The sequence below is a fragment of the Populus nigra genome, chromosome 15 (assembly GCF_951802175.1).
Source record: "Populus nigra chromosome 15, ddPopNigr1.1, whole genome shotgun sequence".
In the NCBI taxonomy this organism is placed as follows: Eukaryota; Viridiplantae; Streptophyta; class Magnoliopsida; order Malpighiales; family Salicaceae; genus Populus; species Populus nigra.
In genome coordinates, this window is record NC_084866.1 from 10721162 (window position 1) to 10744690 (window position 23529).

At 31.6% G+C, this 23529-nt stretch overlaps 2 protein-coding genes across 2 annotated transcripts; one reads left to right on the plus strand and one right to left on the minus strand.

Annotated features, from left to right (window-relative positions):
* Positions 1–7254: 7254 nt before the first annotated feature.
* LOC133674109 (NADPH--cytochrome P450 reductase-like) lies at positions 7255–13175 on the plus strand. The gene is made up of 18 exons (XM_062095095.1): positions 7255–7774; positions 7930–7989; positions 8073–8149; positions 8233–8290; positions 8379–8462; positions 8571–8607; positions 9378–9447; positions 9541–9735; positions 9824–9916; positions 10077–10302; positions 10407–10490; positions 10587–10738; positions 11143–11239; positions 11526–11675; positions 11782–11859; positions 11952–12074; positions 12189–12302; positions 12724–13175. The coding sequence occupies exons 1-18, from the start codon at positions 7415–7417 to the stop codon at positions 12802–12804; spliced, it is 2139 nt and encodes a 712-aa protein (XP_061951079.1). The 5' UTR covers positions 7255–7414; the 3' UTR covers positions 12805–13175.
* A 2268-nt stretch (positions 13176–15443) lies between these two features.
* Positions 15444–19398, minus strand: LOC133673970 (probable small nuclear ribonucleoprotein F). The gene is made up of 5 exons (XM_062094920.1): positions 19262–19398; positions 19046–19133; positions 18913–18950; positions 18645–18709; positions 15444–15733 (listed from the first exon to the last, which is right to left on the minus strand). Exons 1-5 carry the CDS (start codon positions 19265–19267, stop codon positions 15664–15666), a joined length of 267 nt encoding a protein of 88 aa, XP_061950904.1. The 5' UTR covers positions 19268–19398; the 3' UTR covers positions 15444–15663.
* Positions 19399–23529: the final 4131 nt, after the last annotated feature.

Below are 23529 nucleotides of genomic sequence, written 5' to 3' on the forward strand. Positions count from 1 at the left end.
ATGATGATAAATTGATAAAAACAAAATCAAATTAACGAAGTATGTAAACAATCTCTTCCGTTGAAATTATCGATGGATCAACTTGGATCTACGTTCTCTTTCATTTTCTGGCTGGTATCCTTTCTTTCTTTTTCTTTCTTTTTGGCCTTTTCCTGCAAACTCTGACATCTAATTAACCATGGTTAACTATTTTCTTCCGTCTGTTTTTTACAGCGTGTTTGTGTTTGTTTTGGGATTTATTTGAAACACGGTTTAAATAAATGATGGTTTTAAAAATTTTAATTTTTTTATTATTTAAAATGAACTTTTTTATATTTTTAAATTATTTTGATATATTAATATTAAAAATTATTTTTTTATTTTAATATATTTTTAAATAAAAAATATTTTAAACTGTTATACCTATCATAATCACAAACATGCACCATAATTACAAATATGCCCGAGTGTTTTAAAAATATTTTTTAAAAAGTTAATTTTTTTATTTTTTTAATTACAAATTATTTTTGTATGTTTTTATATATTTTAATATTAAAAATAAAAAAACTTTAAAAAATAATCACGGTAATGCATCATCAACAAAGCGGGATGTCTTGACTCTTACCGATTCAATTAATTTCACTGGCATGAGACGTTGTCAAAATGCAAGCAGTAGAGTACTTCTTGAATATTCCGAAGAGCTGTTGGTCAACTCAAGGCTACTGGTCTCCTCGGATACTGACCTTGAACGTGGCAAAAAGAAAAATAGCAACGAAGAAAAAAAACACCATCTTAAATAATGCATCTCAAGCACGAAACTTTTGACCGTTAGCAACATTCAAAGCCTGGCAAAAACATGTACGCGTGGACTTACAAGTAGCGTGCAATGGATAAAGTTTTTTTTTAAAAAAAAAAATAATACCATATAAAAAATATATAATTTAGAGAATAGGAGAGGACAATGGAAAAATTAATTGAGCCAATTTTAAGATTTGAATTTTAAAAAACATATTCTTATAAGAAAAATAAATGATTTATTATTATACAAATCTACAATAAAATAATAAATGCTTTGTTCTTATATAAATTCTATCAGTAAAAAGAGTTATATTTAAATTAAAATTATTTTGAAGAAAATAAATTAGAACATTTTAGTTAATATAAAATCAAATGCATCTATTAGCTTAATGAAAAAAAATATTTATCAATAATAGATAAGATATTTTTAAATTTGCTCTCCAGGTTTTTTTTCTACTCATACTATTTTTTCACGTCAATCAATTATAATCTAATTTTTTCTTTAAAAAACTATTTTATTTATTTTTTGATTAAATAGATAGATTCACATGAATTTATCCTAATTAAATATTCTTACACAAACTCCATTCGCAAACCAGCACTACAAGTAAACAGAGTAGAGTTATGTTTGAGATAAAATATAATTAAAACTATTTTGAAGGAATAGTTTATTAATTGACGTAAAGAAATAGTATGAAGAGAAAAATATATATGGAGAAGAAATTTAATAATATTTTATTTATCATTAATGAATACTTTTATTAAAAAATATGTGGTTTTATCTTAACTAAATTGCTCTAATTTTTTTCTTCTTCAAAATAATTTTAATTCAAATATAATTATTTTTATTTCTAGATTTCGTATAAAAATAAGCATTTATTCTTATATTATTTTAAAATATTTTTTGTGTTATGTTATTTTAAAAAAACAATTTAGCTGTAATAAATCCAAAAAAAAAACTCGTACCACAACTTCTGCTGACAAAACATGGAAATGAAGGGAGCCATCAAATTTTTTAAAAAGATTTCTGGTGAGAAAGGAGCCATGAGCCATCACTTCTCTCCACATGCATATTCTGATCAATTTTGTGGCTGCCCACTACCGATCCAGCCTGTGACAATTTAGTCCTTGGATTTTGATGAGTGGGTCCCTTTCAGTTTGGCATTTTTTAAATTTTAATTCTATGTCGATACAATAATAAAATTGCATGATTGTTACTGTTTAGCACAGCGACACGAATCTGGAAGGGATTGGCTAGATCATTGGAGGCGCGTGGATTTTATTTGAGGTGCACGTGACCTCTAACCGTCTCGCCATTCCTGTGCGTGTTTACCGCACGTTGCCTTTTTCTTTTCTTTTTGGTTGACTTTGGAGTCCAATTATACTTTTAAGAAAAATTAGAAATTTTTAGTTTAAAATTATTTTTTATTTTTTAATTATTTTAATATATTAGTATTAAAAAATAGATTTTAAAAAATAAAATGTTATTTTAATATATTTTTAAATAAAAAAATACTTTAAAAATTAATATTTAACACACCTATGGATACTTAATTATATTCCAACATCTTTATTTGTTGAGAATAAAGATGGATTTTTTTACCAAATAAAATAAAAAAATTACATAAAAATTACTATTTTTCATGAAAAAAACCAAAATCATAATCTATAATAGTCATTTTAATATTTTATATTCATGATAATCTAATAATAAATTATTAATTTTATTTCATTAAAATTACAAATTATGGTAAAGAGGTATGTTACTAACTCATAAATCTTTATATTGGATTTATAATAAAAATAAATTTATAACACTAACTATTTTTAATCTCTTATATTGTTATAAAGTGCTTGTGCACGTATACACACGTATATAAATTGTATTATTCATGTATTTTCTTCGTTTAAAAAACTTGTAAAGAAAAATTATGGACAGCCTCTAAAAAGTTTTTTTCAAACTTGGTACAAATTTTAAAAACTGGAAAATTTGTTTTGTGAATGGATAAATATTGTATTTGAACTTAAAGTTTTGATTTTTATTTTTTCGTTTACTTTTCTATAAAAATAGAGGATTGCTCTGTTTTTAAGCATTCACTGGATTTCTTGTAATGTGATTTAAAAAACAATATACTTAATTTAGAGTATGTTGACCCTTGCTGTGTTTGGTGTGCTATGTTCTACTATGATGTAGGATTGAACACCTTAAACTATATAGTATGAACCAGTATGTCGTGCTGGTAGTAAAATCACTTAAATTAAAATTGCTATTAATGACACATTAAATAAATATTTTTTTATCATATTGTCAAATAAAAAAATGACTCTAGTAAAAAAAGACAACATTGAAAATCAGGTTTTATGATTTATTTCAATTTACTTTTTGCGAGGTTCTCAAGACTTTCAAAAAACATATTAGTATTGAGTTGTTGTTTGGTTTTGTGAATGTCTATTTTTTATCATATAATTAAATAAAAATAGTTTTAAAAAATAAAATTATTAAACTCAATGGAGTTCGTAACCAAGTCGCGGGTTTGATGGATAAATCTAGGTTGATTCGGGTTGATCAAATATGTCATCATCTCAATATTGTTTTTAGAAAAGATATCACCTTGAAAATATTTCTAAAATCAAACCATGTTTTTATCAATTGTCCGAGTTTCCTTTAACTTGCAAAATTGATTGGGTCATGCCATAATAACCCATACAATTTATTTTAAAACTCAAGCTAGACAAGATGTTTGGTTGAGAGATTTCAAGTTTGACCTGTTGAGTTGGGTTTAATGACACTGTCATAGAATTTTCCTTATCATGTGCATTATTTTTTTACATGTAAAAAATTTCAATCTCGTTGTCTGGAATTATCTAGGAACATAAATCCATCTACACTGCTCACTGAAAAAGGTAATTACATATTTGTCCTTAAAAGAAAAAATCAAAAGCCCTAGTGTCGGGGTATTTAGATTTTTTCACATAATTCACTGGTCATTAAATGATTGACTGAAAGTATATGTTTTTTATTTTATTTTTAAGTATAGTGAAATAACTCAATTACCTTATAAAACAAAAATTTTAAAACTGACATGTAAGGATATTTATGTCTTTTTACTTTTAAAAACACAATAAAATAACAACTTTACCCCTGAAAAGACTAAAACATATGTCCAAGGTTTTTTTTTACTATTTTCACCATGTGTTTTTTTTGTTATTACTATTTCACGGAGGGCAATTTGATCTTTTTGTATAGATTATATATTATTAAAATGAAAAAAAAAGTTATCAGCATGTGTGGTGGATTTGCTAATGTGTTGGAGGTGCCCATGCATTTCTAGCGGCACCTTCTGATGACTAAAAATATATTTTTGCCGTATTGCTAAAAGCATCACCACATTCTTTCCCTACTGATGCGGTGCATATCAGCGATGGTTGAGCGTTTTGTCTTTGATGGAGCTTTCTTTTCTTTTATTTCCTTGTCTTTTCTCTCTCATCCCTTAAAAATTATATACTGGTCCTCTTCATTGTTGGTATTTTAATTTATGTTATTATTTTTTTGATTTCTATTTTTTTTCTTGATCCTCCTGTGAAGGTTCTATTGGTTTTCAAATTTATCTTTTAATACAAATTTATAATGTATTATTTTTTCTAGTTTGGTCATCATTATTTTGATTTTGATTTTATTTTATTTTGTTAAAGTTATTTTTATTCTCAATTTCACAATTCAATTGAAAATATGTTGTTGTCCTATAATTTTTTTTATTTTTATTCTTTTAATTTTTAATTTTGTTTTGAATCTTTTTATGTAATTAATAATTTTTTTTCAATTTCATCATTCAATATTTGGTTTGTTATGGATTGGGTTTCGATGTTTTTCTATGTATGGTACTTTCAATTTAATGACTTGGGTCATTCGTTTGAAAAGTTATAAAAGGTTAACATCCTTTTTCTAGTCTAATTTTTCTTTTTGATTTTATTGTTCAATATTATTTTTTAAAAAAAAATTAGGTTTGCGGTTTTCTTTTATTTCTTTTCTATCGATTTATCCCCATCTCATGACTTGGGACGTGAGCTTGACGGGTTAACATAAATTAGATCGTCTTTAATTGCTCAGTTTACATGTTTATCATGCTAACTCGGGTTGACTCAAATTATTTTTTTATTTATTTTTACTCGATTTCAACATTTTATATTTAATTGGTTAAAAATCAAACAGTGTCATTTCCCCGTTCTTGAAAAATGAATGTTTTTCCCAAGTTACTATGTTTTTTTTTTAATATGTTTATTATCGTATCTATTTCTTCTTATTATTTAATTAAAATTAAATTAAATTATTTAGGACTATAACCCAAGTAGTAAATATTTTTTCTTTCTTGAAAAAACACTCACAATATCTAAACATTATTTAAAAAAAAAACAATGCAGACTCGCGGGTTAACATCTCTTATATTAATAAATGATTATTTAATCACTATCCATCTGTGTTCATGCCCATTACTTAATTAAATATTACCTACATTTTATTGTCGAAAGAATATTATCCAACTTTTAGTTTATTTTTGTCAACAAAATTGTGCTTGTCACCTCACAAACTAATCTTCAAAGATTTTATTTATCTAGTTTTCTAATTACTATATTCATTAATATTAAATCTAATTTTTTTTACTGCAGCGAGTTTTTTTTTTAAAAAAATATTCTGTGTCTTATGGTTTATTTTTTTGTTCCTTTTGAAGTCAACAAAAGACTTGGTGTTTTATGGTTTGTTTTTATTTTTCTTGCTGATAATCTTTTTATTATTTTGGATTATGCAAAACAAATGATAACAGAGTGATAAAAAAGGTAAAAAAGGAAGGAAAAAAAAAACGGGACCAGGGTTAAAATAGAGAACAAAAACATGTGCAAATGTAGAAGATTTATATTTATATATAGGGTTCTATAATGAATAAATATTAAAAAGAAATATTTATTTAATCATTATAAATATACTTATCACCTAGTTAAACACTATCCACCCTATCATATAAAAAAGTTATCCACCCTATCACTTAGTTTATGTATATTAGCAAAGATTGTGCTTATTACCTTGCCAATCAAAGACTGTGCTTAAGAATGTGGTGTAAATTATTTTTTTAAAATTTTTAATGTTTTTAAATTGTTTTAATATGTTAATATCAAAAATAATTTTAAAAAATAAAAAATTTTTATTTTAATATATTTCTAAATAAAAAACATTTTAAATCACAGCCGCTACCGCAATCTCAAACAATTAATTAAATGATTGTCTTTTATCTTAAATTTACGTGACATGTATGAAATGCAAATGACTTATCTCATTTGGTATTTCCTTCTGACCTTGTTTATTTTAAATGATTTTTTTTAAAATTAAATTTTTGGTTTATTTTTTATTTTTTTGATGTATTAATATAAAAATAAATTTTAAAAATAAAAAAGTATTATTTTAATACATTTATAAGTAAATACACATTTTAAAAAATAATCACAATCACAACCTAAAATACTTCTATTAAATACATACCTGACTTAACAACATCGAGCTAGTGTCTTTCATTTTTATATATATTAAATATTGTGTTTTCTTAACCAAATAAATGAATTTATTTTAACCAAACAATGTTATGTTAGAAGGAACTTTTACCACCAAAAGAAATCTCAAAAATTAAAGTACGACTAGAAATTACTTTAACCAAACAAATAAATTTATTTTAAACAAAAAGCATTTTATTTGAAATTGTGATAGTGGTAGCGGTTGCGATTCAAAGTGCTTTTCATCTAAAAATAAATCAAAATAATATTTTTTTAAATTATTTTTGAGATTGTGGTAACGGTTGCGGTTTAAAGTGTTTTTTATTAAGAAATGCATCAAAATAATATATATTTTATTTTATCAAAATAAAGTATTTTGATATATTGATATCAAAAATAAATATAAAAATATAAAAAAAATATTAATATTTTCCTTTTAAATTTAAAAAAACGCAATGCAACATGCTATTGGAGTAGAACAACTTAGACGGAAATACAATCTCATGGTTTTGAAAAGGTTGTGTAAAATTAAAAAACTAAAGTCCATGTACTGAAATAAGAAAAAGTAAAAAAATTGATATATCAGTTGTATCCTTGCGCCAACAACCCTTTACTCCTTATTTATTGCTTAAGAAAAAATAAATAAATATAATATCAGATCCAAATCTCAAGGCCAGCAAAGCAAAATCAAATCCAAATGTCATAAATATAAAACAATTTTACTTTGCTGAGAAATAATAATAGTTAATTAAGAAAAAGAAAAGGACAGAAAAGGGCATTTTAGAACTTCACCGTTCCATAACCTGACTCCATCTAAAATCAACCGCCTTAAAGCCTTAACTCTTAACCATGGTTAACTCAGAGTTTGGTGAGTTTGACCAGTCTGGTTTGGTTGGCGTTGCACCTCCATCCTCCCTTTATTACCCCCCCTCATTTCTCTCATGCCTTCCCCTCTCAGGGAACTCTGTCTGCTTATTTCTCTCTCTGCCTCCGCCCACCAACCATACAACAAGCAAGAAGCAGAGAGAGATCTTTTTTCCTCCTTGAAGAAGAAGAGTAGTAATAAGAAGAAACTGGTTTGTGAATCTTTGTAAACAACATGGAGTCATCAAGCAGCTCGATCAAAGTGTCTCCACTTGATCTTATGCAAGCCATAATCAAAGGCAAAGTGGACCCCGCGAATGTTTCATCGGAGTCCGGTGGTTCTGTTGCTGAGTTAGCAACTTTGATCCTCGAGAATCGTGAGTTTGTTATGATCTTAACTACTTCCATCGCTGTTTTGATCGGCTGCGTCGTCGTTTTGATTTGGAGAAGATCATCTGGGTATCAGAGGCCCAAAGTACCTGTACCTCCCAAGCCCTTGATTGTTAAAGACCTTGAACCTGAAGTTGACGATGGTAAGAAAAAGGTCACCATCTTTTTCGGCACCCAAACCGGTACCGCAGAAGGATTCGCTAAGGTACACTTTAGTTTATCGCAATGCTATCGATGGAGTGACATGACTCTGTAATCATCACCGTGCACGTGCGATGATGTCCCACGTGCACGGTGAGAATTCAGCTTTAGTTGATGAGTAGTTTAGCTAAGATTTTCTTTTGAATTTTTTTTTTCAAGGCTCTAGCTGAGGAGGCAAAAGCTCGGTATGACAAGGCTACATTTAAAACTGTTGATTTGGTATGGTGGACCTTTTTTTTAAATTTTTTTCTATATTGTTTTTTTTTAATATCTAATTTGATTTATTTATTTATTTATGATAGGATGATTATGCGGGTGATGATGATGAATACGAAGAGAAATTGAAGAAAGAGGATCTGGTTATTTTCTTCTTGGCTACGTGAGTAATTTTGATAATAGTCTACTTGTAATTTATTTTAGTTTTTTTTTTAAAAATTGTTTTTGATGTATGGGGGTGTTTAGATACGGAGATGGTGAGCCTACTGATAATGCGGCAAGGTTCTACAAATGGTTTACAGAGGTGAGTTTCTGGGAAGTATTAATTGGTTTGGTATTAGAGAGCAGGATTTCATAATTATGTTCATGGTTTTATGATGGTGTTCATATAGGGAAATGAGAGAGGTGAATGGCTCAAGGACCTTCCATATGCAGTTTTTGGCCTTGGCAACAGGCAGTACGAGCATTTTAACAAGGTGTGGAATGTGACTCTATTTATACTTTCTTTCACAATTAGCCGGTGGTTTTAATTGCTTGTTTTTGCTGATTAACTGTTTATATACTTGTTTTGTTTCGTTGAACAGATTGCTATAGTGGTGGATAAAATCTTTGCTGACCAGGGTATGCCTACATATTTGTTTGCTCCTTGTTTTAGTGAAAAATTGTTTGGAATTTTTTTTATATGTCGAGAGTTTTTCTTGCTAATGTTTTTATACTGACGAGTATAAAGCCTGAATGGCTTCAGACTCCTTATATTTGAATAATGTGATTCAATGAAATTTGTGTTTGTGAACCATGAATATGCAGACAAGACTAGTGCTTGTGAAGACCACATTCTACTATCAATTTGTTTGTTAAACTAGCAAATGTGCCGAGTAAAACATTCTCTACCAACCAGAAAACTATGTAAAGGATTTTGAAGCTGCGTAAAGTCAATGAGTTGCATGTTCAAACTTGCTATTACTCAAGGAAACATGATCGCTTTGCAATATGGATCTTTTGTCAATAATGCATTGCTACTTTGCAAATGTTTTGTGTGTTGATGAAGGCAGTGTGCCCTTTGATGCTAGCCAGCTTCCTTGCCAAGATAAATAGAGTCTGCCAGGTTCTCCTGATGCATACGAAGCTTTTGCTCCAAAAGGAACACTGTTTCTACAATTCAATTGTTTGCAAAAAATAAAAAATTTGAAACCCAATTAGCTGCATATTTAATATAAGAATTAGAAGAGTTTTATAATTAATTGTGCGCCACATTGTGGTCCTCAATGTTTTTCCTTATTATCATCAAATGGTCTTCAAGAGTTAAAATGCTCCCATCGATGTGTTCATTCTGCCTAGCTACTAAGTTTTCCTTGTTTTCCTTCCATAACCATTTTTCTTTGTTTTTTTAGGTGGGAAGCGCCTTGCCCCAGTGGGTCTTGGTGATGATGATCAATGCATGGAAGATGACTTTGCTGCATGGTAAGGAGAACTTGAATTGGTATACTGCATGAACAGAATGAATTTTCTTGTAACTAGAGATCTCATTCTTTCCTTTTCTTCTTGCTATTTTAGGCGGGAATTGTTGTGGCCTGAGATGGACCAGTTGCTTCTTGATGGGGACGATCCAACAGCTGTTTCTACTCCTTATGCTGCCACTGTGTCAGAATATCGGGTTGTATTCCATGACCCTGAAGATGCCCCATTAGAGGATGATAACTGGAGTAATGCAAATGGCCATGCTGTCTATGATGCTCAGCATCCATGCAGGTATCAAAAAATAATTCCTTTTGGTTTTTCTGGTGACAATTTAGTAGCTTAATTTGATCTAAGTTTTGTGTTCTGTTTACTACTGAAGGGCTAATGTTGCTGTGAGGAGGGAGCTTCATACCCCGGCATCTGATCGTTCGTGTACCCATCTGGAGTTTGAAATATCAGGCACCGGACTTGCGTAAGTTGTTTGCAATATATTTGTTGTTTTCTCTTTTTTTTTCCCCTTGAAAATGACATCCAAATGCATTTTCATGGGGAATAATTGTAAGAGAACAATGTACACTGGTTATGCACAGAACAATTTATTATGTGCTCATAACTGTTCCTTTGCTGTTCAGATATGGAACTGGGGATCATGTTGGCGTGTACTGTGAAAACCTAAGTGAAACTGTAGAGGAAGCACTGCAGTTGTTGGGTTTATCACCAGATACTTATTTCTCTATCCACAATGATAATGAGGATGGCACACCACTCAGTGGAAGCGCCTTGCCACCTCCATTCCCACCGTCCACCTTAAAAACTGCTCTAGCTCGATATGCTGATCTTTTGAGTTTGCCCAAGAAGGTTAGCTGTTTTCTTAAGTCAAAGCATCAATGGATATCATACTTCATTTTATAGGATTTTTTTCACATTCGAGTAATTATTGTTGCAATGCATATGCTTTGCAGTCTGCTCTAATGGCTTTAGCAGCTCATGCTACCGATCCAACAGAAGCTGATCGACTAAGGCATCTTGCATCGCCTGCTGGGAAGGTTGTAAATCTACCAACAATATTTTGTCATCAAGTTAGTCCCTGTTTTAGTTTGTAGCTTTAAGTGGCTATAACTTTGATTTGCACTCTTGTACAGGATGAATATGCACAATTGTTAGTTGCAAATCAGAGAAGCCTCCTTGAGGTCATGGCTGAATTTCCATCAGCCAAGCCCCCACTTGGTGTCTTCTTTGCTTCAGTTGCTCCTCGATTGCAGCCAAGATACTATTCAATTTCATCATCTCCAAGGTGTGTTTTTTTTACCCTCTTTTTTCTGGGAAGGTTCAGAATTAATCTATCTTAGTTTGTGATGGGAGATGGCAAGGGATTCATATCATGTTTAATCTAAACCCAAATTCTTTTAGCTTGCTCAATTTTCCTGAATAAAAAGTTATGGAATGTGGCAAACAAGTTGTTCCACTGATCAACGGGATAAATATTGAAGAGAACAAAAATCTGGATTTTGTATTTTGTAGCTCTTTTAGAGGAACTGTAATTGGAGTCTGGATATCCCTTTTTAGCACAAAGGGAACTTTTATGTATTCAAGGACCATTTACGTTCAAAAATTGCACCTGCACCCCTCTTTGGTTTATCATTCTTAATTCTGTTCTTTGGAATTTATGTGCCTAATATTTGAAATTATGACTTGCAGCATGGCTCCATCAAGAATTCATGTTACATGTGCACTGGTTCTTGAGAAAACACCAGGAGGTCGTATTCACAAAGGAGTGTGCTCAACTTGGATGAAGGTACTTATTCAAAATTTTTTGTCTTGCTTTGTTTTTTGCATTTTATGACAAAGCAACACCTCAGGGTGGAGTGCAAAAATCGATTGAATTGGGTAGTAAATATGTGGGGTGTCTTAAATTATCACGGGGGTTGGAAATTAGTGATCCGCATTTTTACAATGCTCGATGCTAGGGTTAGCCTATCTCCTTGCACGTGTACTGATGTTTGTATTACGATTCTTCTATCAATGTTATATTCTATACACCAAGTTTATCAAGGTTAATTCTTTTTTTATTCCTTCCACAGAACGCTGTGCCTCTGGAGAAAAGCCATGATTGCAGCTGGGCACCTGTTTTTGTTAGGCAATCAAACTTCAAACTCCCAGCAGATGCTAAAGTTCCTATCATTATGATTGGCCCTGGAACTGGTTTAGCTCCCTTCAGAGGTTTCCTCCAGGTTTGGACTCGTTAACTTTATGTTCAGTTGTCTTTTTTCAAGTGATCTATGTTATCACAATGAATTATCCAATCTTATAATCTTTATTTTTTATCTTCCTTTTCAGGAAAGATTAGCCCTGAAAGCAGCAGGATCAGAACTGGGATCCTCTGTATTATTCTTTGGTTGCAGGAACCGCAAAATGGTAGGTTATGTTATTATCATATATCTAGAATGCTCTTGGTTGGTGTAGGGATATCATTTCAAGAATTTAATTAACACGCTTAAACTTTGCAGGATTTTATCTATGAAGACGAGCTCAACAACTTCGTAGAAAGTGGTGCACTTTCTGAACTAGTTGTTGCCTTCTCCCGTGAGGGACCTACCAAGGAATACGTGCAGCATAAGATGATGCAGAAGGTACTTGGTTCTGTTTCACCTAACACACTATCTGGTGAAATCAAAATGCTGTGATGTTATTTATTTATTTTTGTTATTAACTAAAGCGCTGAGCATGTGTTTTCTTTGGTTCAGGCTTCTGATATCTGGAACATGATTTCACAAGGTGGGTATTTATATGTTTGTGGTGATGCCAAAGGCATGGCTAAAGATGTGCACAGAGCGCTCCACACTATTGTGCAAGAGCAGGTAAAAAAAATTAGCCTTGTTGTTAGAAGTTTATAGCTGGCTCTATCACCATGTATTTAGTGCACCTTAAAAGTGTTCCTGCTGCGTTCTTTTTCACGGTTAGTAGTCACGAAAACTAGGGGAAAAAATCTAACAGAACCTACCCCACAGACATGGTTAGCAAAGGGCCCAATCCCACGTCCATTGCTTTCCTGTGATTGAGATTTTTCCATGTCGACATTGCTTTCTTGTTCTGAACGTGGACATATTTCGTACACTCCCTTTAGTTCCTTGAAAGGCTAGAATCCACATCATGATATAAATTTGTCCCCCTTTCTTGGTGTCTGAGAGAGCCATCACATCACGCCCTTTCTCAATTTTTCTAATGTGTAATTTTTGCCTGTATCGCATGTAACTTTGTGTACTCGGTTGTATATCCCAGGGATCCTTCGACAACTCAAGGACAGAAAGCTTTGTGAAGAGTCTGCAAATGAATGGCAGGTATCTACGTGATGTATGGTAATTAATCGTTCGTGTAGGCCATGAAGAAAGGAGGGTGATGTGAAAGTTTACTCTATAAATACCGAAGCCTTGCTGGAATTGAAGGAATTTTAAGCGAGAGGCTACTTTTGACGCCTGCCTTGTGTCCCTTCAAGTGGTCATCGAACGTGCTATCATTATAGCAAATTGTGATTCTTTTCTCTCTTCTCCCACGAAGGAATTTTTTGGTCTTGTAATTTATATATACATAATGTAATAAATGAGTAGCAGCCCTAGTTCATGACTTCATTTTCCTTTTGATGAACCCAACAAAATGGTTCAAATGACAGACAAATATTCTTGTTGTACGTCTAAGCGCTTGCATGAATGGATAATTCCGAGTTTAAGTTTGAAGTCTTGCTCGAAATTTCCTCGTGCAGCATTGCATGTTTCTTATCTCCAGTTATCCTCTCTCTCGATGCCCCGTAATCTTGGTGTCGCTGTCATCCCCCCTCCCCCCTTTTCTACGGTAATTGGCTACAGGCATTCGACGGGACATTATGCTGTGATTTACCTCCTTTTATCTTTTTTCATTTGTATTTTCGCGTCGGCGAGTGAGTTAAGACGAACTTAAAATCCAGAAGCATCCCATCAGGGTACCCTTTTACAGACCACAGAGAGGACCCTTTTTCTTGAAGAAAAAGATCCAAAGTGTGTATAATTCATCTTTCTCAATGGTTGTATCATCATCATGGCAATACTGGAGGTTTTCTTTCAAAAACTGAGGGTACCCCAACATTTATCTTACTGAACATTGATTAAAACGACAACTTGTTTGAATTATTTCAGTTAACTTGATGGACGTGGGCTGATGAGGTCAAGGTGGATGTTCCCAACACTGATAATTAGGTTCACCATCAACCACGAGTTCATCTTTGACCTAATTAGACGCGACCAAGTCAAGATTTCATCGATGCCATGGTCCTGAATTGACAAAGAAGAGAATCATTATATTTGCTAATCAACTAAGTTTTGCTGCAGACTAACATAATACATTATTAGCCGCTCTTGACCCTGACAAAAGGCTGTTTAAAATACATGTCTTTGGTGGGGACAAACAACCAATCATGTCCTGCAAAGTGACTTAATAAATGTGAAGAGGACTTTGGAGGCATCCTGGGCCCTTCGCCATGGAAAAACTGTGGGCACACAGCTTAAATGGAAGTGGGTTCTCACATGGTTGTTGAGAAGAAGGGTAACCCGTTGAATTCTGGGCAACCAAACAACTCTTTACATTACACATCTATCTCTCACGTGGTTAGTTGGTGGTAGCTAGCTGGGGTTATGCCTTTTCATTACATCGCATGATTCCTTACTCGGAACTCCAACATATCTGTCTTCCCGTGCGGCCCTCAACTCCACGGAAGTTTGATGTTAGGTTTTGTACTTTGCATACACGTGGACAAATGTGCGACCAGTATGGTTTATTATATTATTTGCATTCTCAATTTTTTATTCTTTTGATGCCATCTGCTTTGGCTGATCCGATACCCGTTGGAGAAATAACCAATACGTTTTGTTTGTATATAGCTTAGATTTAGAGCCTTAGAGGATGCTTGAAAGAGTAAAATAATTTTTTTTTTATTCTTTAAAAATTATTTCCCCCCAAACCCACGCAATACTATGTGGAGTGTAAAATATCAACACCATTAATTTAGAAAGGTTAAGCTAGAGGTAGCGTCTGGGGCTGAATAAAAAAACGCAAGAGACAAGAGAGAATTCTAACTTGTCTGATTTGCCTTTTTTTTCTTTCTTGCGCAAAGCCATCTATCAAGCAGCGTTTGACCATATGTCACTTGTTACAGAAATCCAACTTTAAAGTTAATACTTGCAAGTGTTTCTTGGCAGAAGAGGACAAATTGGTGGTAAGTACACTGATTTAATGGGGCCCCAAAGCTCCAAAATAAAAACAAGCGGAGCTGCTTGGCATGTTGCTTGCAAGACCACACACACAAAGATGGTCATGGAGCTTTCCTTCCTATCATACCAATGGAATCACATCAACACTATTTATTGCATGCGCGCAATAGTGATCACCAAAGCATCTAAACAGAGCCAGCTCGGGACCTTGTGAATAATATAAACAGGAAGGAAGCAGGAATCCGGCACAGTAATTTCCTGAAATGAGGAGAGCCACCAGAAAGATAGCAAAGATAAAGCCACCCTGCTTTGATTAGACTCGGACAAAAAATGGGGAACAAACCTAAAACTAGAGAAGAAAGCAAGATATTGAACCACCTAGGAGATGCGTGAACCGGAAAAAGACGCATCCTAATGACAGAGGGACGAGCAACAATTCTCCGATTTAAATCACCAAATTAATCTGCCATTTTGACTTTTTTACGTGAATAAGAAATTGGCGTGTCCTTTCCTTTAATTTTACTTCTACAAAGAACTGTAGAAAGTTCTTTATCTGTTATCATTGTGCTCAGTTCTCAGGTTGTCGAGGAAGGGAAAAAAAAACTTCGAAACGAGTTCTTTTTCTACTCATTAACCAGGTAACCGCATAGAAGAATTTCTTCAATTCACGACGTCTTCTAGAAGATGGTTATGTGACACGAGAAGATGGAATCCATGTATCATTCAACTAGATCACTCTAGAACAGGTGAAAAACAGAGGTGTTTGGTGAAAATCCAGAAGCAAGCAATCAAAGAGTTAAATAAGATGATATGAATCGGTCCATCAAGTGCAGTAAATGCCATGGCTCATATCAAAGGCAAACATCGAAACTCTAATTATAACACAAATATAACATTAGCATATCTGAAATGGAAATGGAAATGGAAATGGAGTTCTATTAACTCAGTACATTGAAGACCAAGGGACATTTAAGACCTCTTCTTAGTCTCGGTCAGCATCTTCTATGTCTTCATCCTCCGGCACTCCACGAAGGTAGAGAACATTGTTGCATCTGCAGATAACATGCAACAAGACCCAGTAAATCTTCTGAAGGAATATGAAGCTTAATTCTAATGAAATTTGGACAAATTAAAGCAATTTATAATATGATGTTTCTAGAAGTTGTGCAGACATGTAGTCCTCCTATGAGGCAGGGGACCTTGCCTCAAAGTCTACTCCTAACTAATGACATCTCAATTAGTATTTGATGAATTAATGGCATGCAAATGCAACATAAATTACACCATACTAAGGCATGATAGAAACCAAAATTTAATGCACTATTTTGTTTCTGGCCATAAAACATTGTCTGTGACTACTGATGTCTGGAACTCTACCTACACTTCTAATCCACAACCTATATAAGAACAACAAACATGTATGTAATATTCAAAAGGATGCCTATTTGAAGCAGACATTTTCAATGCAGAGAAAAATGCATGATTCATTGCTATCTTTTTATTACCATTTACATGCTTTATGCAAGCATTAAATTGCATAAAATCTTCAAGAGTAATATTTGACCTATATTTATTACCGTTGCTGAGTAAAAAATCCACTTCCAGGTCTACACAATCACCAAATCACAAGACTTTACAGTATCTACATCTCATGTCTATGTGACGCCTTCATACTTTATTATAAACCAACTCAAAGGAATCCAACTCTATTACAATCACAATCTGAAAGTCATTTCAGCTTTTGCTCACAAGTGTAGAAATATGAAGCGTGGAAATAAAAAAAGAAAAAGGAGTTTGTAAATTGGTACACCTCATTGAACATCAAAGATATTTCATAAAGTTATAACACCGCAAAACAACCATTACATGTTTGAACTTCCAACATATTTGAAATCATGACCTGATGAAATATCACCAGTTCTTAGTTTAGTCAATCCATACCTCCGTGTTGTTGCACAAAAACTCCAAGATTTCAGTTTTACATATATAAAGTAATAATTACAAGGTCAAATCATTAAGAACCATGTTATGCTCAAGCCTCGTATTTTTCAATGATACTGTTTCAGCTTCTATTCTCAGATTTCTATTGGTTCCAAGCATCTAAATCAATCAATATCCCATTGTCTCAAGATTTTTGTAAAGATATTTACCATACTTTCCAAGTTCAAAACATTTCAAAACGGGGCTAAAACTTTGAATGCTTCCAGGTCCCCAACCACTTAGCATAAAACAGAAGAGGTATGTATTAGATGATCTCTAACATGAAACTAAATATATTTCAGATCAGGGGTCCATTTGGTAGTAATGTTGGCTTTTCTCTTGGCACTAGATAGAGTTGAGTAAGGGAGAAGTGTATGGTAACATATACTGCTGAGAGTCTTAACTCATAACTGATTTTAATGATGAAACAAGAAAGTTAGTAATCTAATCATCAACATGCTAACATGAACACAATTTATGAAAATCACTATTGTCCTTCACAAAGTAACAGCAAGAAGAACTACCAAAAGGTTTCCTTTGGAGCTTTACACTTGAAAAACTTTGTAAAGGGTTTTATGGGTCTCAAACTAAGTTGTCAAGTGGGTTTCAAAGATCTGAGGCTAAAAGTACTTCTATACACAATACAAAACAGCTCTATGATTCAACCAGTGGTATGAGTAAAAAATTCCTGCTGGAATTACTAGTTATCTTCAGTTGCACAGGTAACTAAATTTTTAGGAGAGAGCTATTTTCATTTAGCATTACCCTACTCTTCATAGAAAAATGGCCACTTATTTGCAAAGTGACTAATGCCTAGCTAAGATATCTCCCTGCCATTCCTTCTAATCCCAGTTTCAAAATTGTAACGCCTTTGGCCCTATTTGCACAAATAATTTTAGAGAACTTTATAATTTGAGAACATTTGTTACCAGATTGCTATCTCACAGCCGAATCCTTTCCTACTGTACCTTGTAAAGTTCCCAACATTACTTTAAAGGGGAAAAAAAGTGATTTCAAATGCACACTGACATATAGATTGCATTCATTGAGTCTATATAAACAAAAAAGGAACTTGATAAATAAGAAACCTTGAATATCTATCTAAACATTCTTGTAAGAATCTTACAAATTCTTGGCACAATTACCACAAGAACAAGCTCTATGATCCATCAAGGACAGGCCATGCTAATTAACATACACTCTCAATCATTATCTTAACAATTTTAGTGTCATGGCAAGCGTTAACTTCAAAGCATTTCCCTCTTTTATTTATAGTGCCATGATTGTTTTTCCTCATAAGTACAGTTGCTAGTTTTTACAATGACTGATCGTGCTAACATCTTACCCTCAACTTTTTTCCTTAACAGCTTTAATCTCACGGTAAGCTTTAACTCAGTATTTCCCTCTTTTAGTTATAACGCCAACATTCCCTTCCTCACGGGGATAAATTCTAGCTTTTCACTGTAATTCATCTTATCGAAAAGAGGTCAAACATTGCATAAAGAAACAGTACTCTCATAATAGCGTGCATGAGTTCACACAAGTGTCAGCAGACCCGAGTTTCTCAGGCCTGGATAATCAGCAATAGAGTTGAACCTTATCCCTTTGCCAACTTTTACAGCAGGTAACTACTCCATCATTCTAGTCCATAGATGAATGCAAAATGTGCAAGCTTAGCTTACCACAGTTGATATTAACCATCAACAAAGAGACACAAATATAAACCTCTTACCAGAGAAGCAAATGTCCTACTTTTTCAATAACACCAAAGACTTCGTCCAATTGTTGAGAAAATGTTGAAACGTAAAGAAACCTTTTTAAGATACAATCAGTCAAAGATTGAAAAGCTTTTCTTGTGCCCATTGCCTAGAAACTTAAAGGAGCTTTGAGGTTCGCTAGCCATGTCTTATTATCTTGGTTTTCATGCCAACAAACACATATCTCAATAACATATAAACTTATAAATCAAAAACCTCAACTTACCTGATCAAAATCTCTCCCAGATTTCCAGTGAACTGTCCATCAATATACTCTTCAGTATTTCCCAGCTGTGAATCACATTCCATTAATTGTAAAAATCCGAGTAACATAATAATGTGCGCCAAAAAGAAAAACAAAACAAAATCTGAAACTGAAAAAATAAAAATAAAAAACCCTAAGTAACTTAAACATAAAGAAATAAAACTTAATCTTACAAAAAAAAAAAGAACTAACAGAAGCAAAAAGAAAACTGCAAAAAGAAAGACAGTACCTGGAGGTTCATGTATGAATCAACAGAAGCAAGAAAACCTGAAAGACCAAACCAACCAACCAATCGAAAATCATAAGCACAAAGAAGAAGTAAAACCCAAATAAGAAACTAAAAAAGAGAACAAAATTTTGACCTTTGTACTCCATTCCCCATTTAAGTTTGACAATAACAGTCTTTCCAGTCAGATTGTTCAAAAAAGGCTTAGGGTTAACTGGTACAGTCTGCAAACATCAAAATATAGTTATCATCAACTATTACATTAAACATACTAACCTTTTAAAGACAAACACAAAAAATATCATTAACGCGTAAAAAAGAGCAAACGTAATAAAGAGCAGAGAAAACTCACGGCCATGGCAAACGAGAGAGAGAGAGATGGAGAGAAGGTGGAGTGTCAAGGGTTTTGAGGGTTTGTGAGTGTTTGCGGTCAATTAAATGGAATGGGTTTCAGTATTGTAATTAAAATTTTAGAAGGGCTTGTTGATGTTGTTGGGTCAAAGTTTGATGACCCAAAACCCCAGGGCTTGTTCTCTCTCTTTATGGGATTGCGAGATAATATGGCCTCCGTCAGGTTCCATGGCCCAACTAGTTATGGATAATAAAAAGGTACAACAACATGTTTGATTTATGGGTTGAGCCCATGAACCAATTTGAAGCTTGATTTATGGGTTGATTAGATTAACAAGGTTGATTTGGATTAATTAAAATGACATTGTTTTAATTTTTTAAAGTTAAAATGATATTATTTTTAATTTTTTTTAAAAATTTAGATCGGGTTCTGATTAGGTCGCAAATTAATTTATTAGGTCGCTCATGTTAACTCCAACATGATTTTTTTAAAACTCAAACTAGATCAAGTCTCGAGTCAATCCGGTAAGCTAGGCCAAGTTTAACTCACTATTGTTAATAAATTATACTGAGTTTAATAAAATTATAATCTTAGAGTAAATGCAAACTAGTTTATTCATCAATTGATATTAAATCACTTCTCAAACAATCTTAAAAATACACCCACGAATTATATTAAAGAAATAAAATAAAAAATGAATTATATTAAAGAAATAAAATAAAAAAGTCTTTGGAGCATAAAATCTACTCATTAAGATTTTTTTAAATAGAGTTAGACTAGCCTTGATGTCTGCAACTTGTCACGTAACTGGATTTTTTTTCTTGTAAAAATGATCAAGTTTTAAAATGAGATAAAAAAAAACACTAGTTATAACAAACTTGTAATGATGTTAATTAAGGCTAAGTTAACCTGGGATATCCCACCAAACTTATGACCCAGATAATATAATTATAATAACCCGATAAAAGAATAAATAAAATTATAAAGCTCTTTTTTTTTAAAAAAATCTTGTTAACTTTTCATACATGTGACCCAAATCATTAAACCTAAGGCATCCAATCTGTAAAAATTATGAAATTTGATTCTCAATAAATCATATATTGAAGGATGTAATTGAAAAAAGAATTCTATTTACATAAAAAAGATTTTAAAAAAATAGCAAATAAAAAATGAGGATCACAATTAAAATATAAAATAAATTTTATATTTAATTGAAGGGTAAAATTAAAAAAAAAAAATCACCCATATCATTAAAGAAAGGTGTCCCAAAAAACAAGAACACAAATATAAATTCACACATCAACATAAACATAAAAAAAAAAAAAATCAAATTCAAATAATAAACAAGTATTCACAAATAATAATTACAATTAAAAAAATATTAAGATTTTTCTAATATTTACATTCATATTTTTAAAAAAAAAAAATATTGTCACTGTAGGTGACTCTGCCTCTCGAAAATGATTGACTGTATAACTAGAATAACAGCTTGAAAGAGTATTGTTGAGAGCACCCTTGGACTCATGGGTTCAAATTCACAAAAGAAATGTAAAAAAAAAACCTTTATTATTACATCTTTATTATTGATTATTTTTTAAAATATTTGTTGACATGATTTTTTATTTAACAAATTATGATGAAAATTATTTTGAATGCAATAGTGTAATACATTGATTGATTTAATGATTTATTAATCGCATTTTATGACAACTTGTTGTCAGTGCATTTGCCACAAGAATGATCAATGTATAATAAAATACATTATAAAATTGCAAGGAAAAATGATCTTGAACACAATAATATAACATATCAAGTGATTTTATTATTTAATAATCATACCCTATGACTACTCGATAATGCTACATTTTCATATATAGGATCGGAGGATAACAAAATCATTAATAACACGTGGAGAATCGCAAGAAAAATAATCTTGAAAATATTTTAAATATAATAATGTAACATATTAAGTGATTTTATAATTTATTTACCACACTTTATGACACTGCCTAATGACAATATATTTTCCATAAATAGGATTAATGAACAAAAAAATCATTAATATGTGGGAAAATTGTGCAATAAAACCATTCACACAACATATCAAATGAAAAACAACATTAACATACAACATAACAGGTCTAAAACAATATAACAAATTAACAATAATACTAACAAATGCAAACCAACTACAACATCCATGCACACAAAATAACAATTTGAAAACAACGTCAACACATCAAATTCTACACCTGAGATCAAACCATCACGCCTTGAATAAGCATGTTGAAACCCAATCCTTCCAATCTCATCATGGAATATTGATTCTATCTTTATTTTGTTTTAAAAAATATTCTTGATAGCTTCATAACCTTGAAGTTGCCACACAACAATGTAAACCCTAACTCTCCACATATTTCACAACAATCAACAATCAAATAAAAATAATAAAAAAACAAATATTTTACCACAATATTTAATAACATATTTCAAACTATTAAAAAATTCATTTGGGATTGAAAATTGACCTTTAAAATGCTAGTCGATTGAAATAAGGTGAATAAGTTGTTAGAATTGAGATGATAGTAATGATGTGTGAACTCGTGCATCACTATTACTTCTAGTGTCTAGACTCACGTCTCGCCATTAATGAGACTCATTCTAGGGTGGATCAGGAGAAGCCTCTTCTTTTTCTACACCAGTGGTGATGCACACTGCCACTTGATGAATAAGATTTGGTCACTTAAAGTATTGATCTCTTCTCTTCTCTCTCTATGGTGAGTTGGGCTGCTACTCCTATTTTTATTGGAATATTGATTAATCTATATGGGCAAAAATAATTTACCATGTTAATGTATAATAAAAATAGTTTAACAAAGCGTTGATAAGCAATTATAATATGAAATAAATATTAGGTAATATATAATGTTTTTATTTTTACTATAAAACCTAATTGACCAAAGATTAAGAAAATGCAAATATAAGATTCAAATTGATCATATATAATAAAATTTCAACAAGTATTACAATGATATAACTTTTATAAATATGTACTAAAATTATGGAAACTAACTAACAAACAATATATAATAATCTAATAGATACAATGCATGAGACTTATTGAAGTGTGTAAAAAAGACATAATTGGAAAAAAATATAGGGAAATAGAAAAATATGGTTTGTACATATAAAATTTAATCTAACATAACATTCAAGAAGCTCATTTACATCGTTTTACAACCAATTTTATAATTGCTATATACAATTTCATTTGTTTTTCATTTTGTTCCTTTTCCATTTGAGACGGGGGTTTGAATTTTTTATACTAACTTTGATGAGCGAGGCATTTTTTTTATTTTTTAAATGTTTAATTCATTTGTAGTCTAACATAAAATTATTTCCGAAGAATCACCTCACTTCTAATTACATAACATTAAATTTTTAGTGTAAGATGATGTATCTATGAACTCTTCTAATAATTTAAAATTTAAAATTAAAATGGTTATATGAGATCTAACTATTTTGAAATCAATAATTTATAAACTTTTTATTTCTTAAGCAAAAAAGAGAGCATACTTTTTGAATACTTGACGAACTTCCTCATAGGTGGTGTTTAATTATCAAGAATGAAAGGTTTGGAATAAGATTAGGAAATTGAAATAGGAACAAAGAAATCAGAATGATAATTTAGTTTTAATATTATGTTTGGAATAGTGACAAGAAATTGAATTGGAAAATTAAGATTTTTAATATCTCATTTTTAAGATGAAAAGCAAATATGATTAAAAAATAATTTAATGGAAAGTGACCGTAACAAAAATAATTAAGGTGATTATAATGATAATAAAGGATGCGGAGAAGGAATAGATGGTAGGATGGTGGTGATATTATTGTTATTATTATAAAAAAAATTGATGCCACCACCACCGGAAGAGATGGCGATGGAAGGAAAATGATAAGGATAGTAGAAGAGTGATCATAGTTGAGATATGATTGTAATAGAAATAATTAATAATGAATAATGAATAATGAATAAAAATGATATTTGACTTCTCATTTTCCCCCATCCCCGTTAGAGTAAACCTATATATGTTGAATTTTCATTTTTATTCCCCCTTTTCTTTTTCAATCCAGCACCTACAAAAAAAATAAAAATAAAAATAAAACCTCATGGCCTGATTTGCTCCGCGAAGATCTTTAGTTCAAGTTCTATAAATTTTAAAACTACTAAAGACTTAAATGGTCGTTAACTTCAGAATCCATGAGAT

Bases quoted from the DNA above. Each gene is read 5' to 3' on its own strand.
- LOC133674109 (XM_062095095.1), top strand. From the start codon at position 7,415: ATGGAGTCATCAAGCAGCTCGATCAAAGTGTCTCCACTTGATCTTATG. The intron at 7,775-7,929 runs GTACACTTTAGT...TTTTTTTTCAAG, and splicing joins CCGCAGAAGGATTCGCTAAG to GCTCTAGCTGAGGAGGCAAA. The intron at 12,303-12,723 runs GTAAAAAAAATT...TGTATATCCCAG, and splicing joins ACACTATTGTGCAAGAGCAG to GGATCCTTCGACAACTCAAG.
- LOC133673970 (XM_062094920.1), bottom strand. The intron at 18,951-19,045 runs GTCAAAATTTTG...TTGGTCTTTCAG, and splicing joins ATGGGGAATGGAGTACAAAG to GTTTTCTTGCTTCTGTTGAT. The intron at 18,710-18,912 runs GTACTGTCTTTC...TGTGATTCACAG, and splicing joins ATTCATACATGAACCTCCAG to CTGGGAAATACTGAAGAGTA.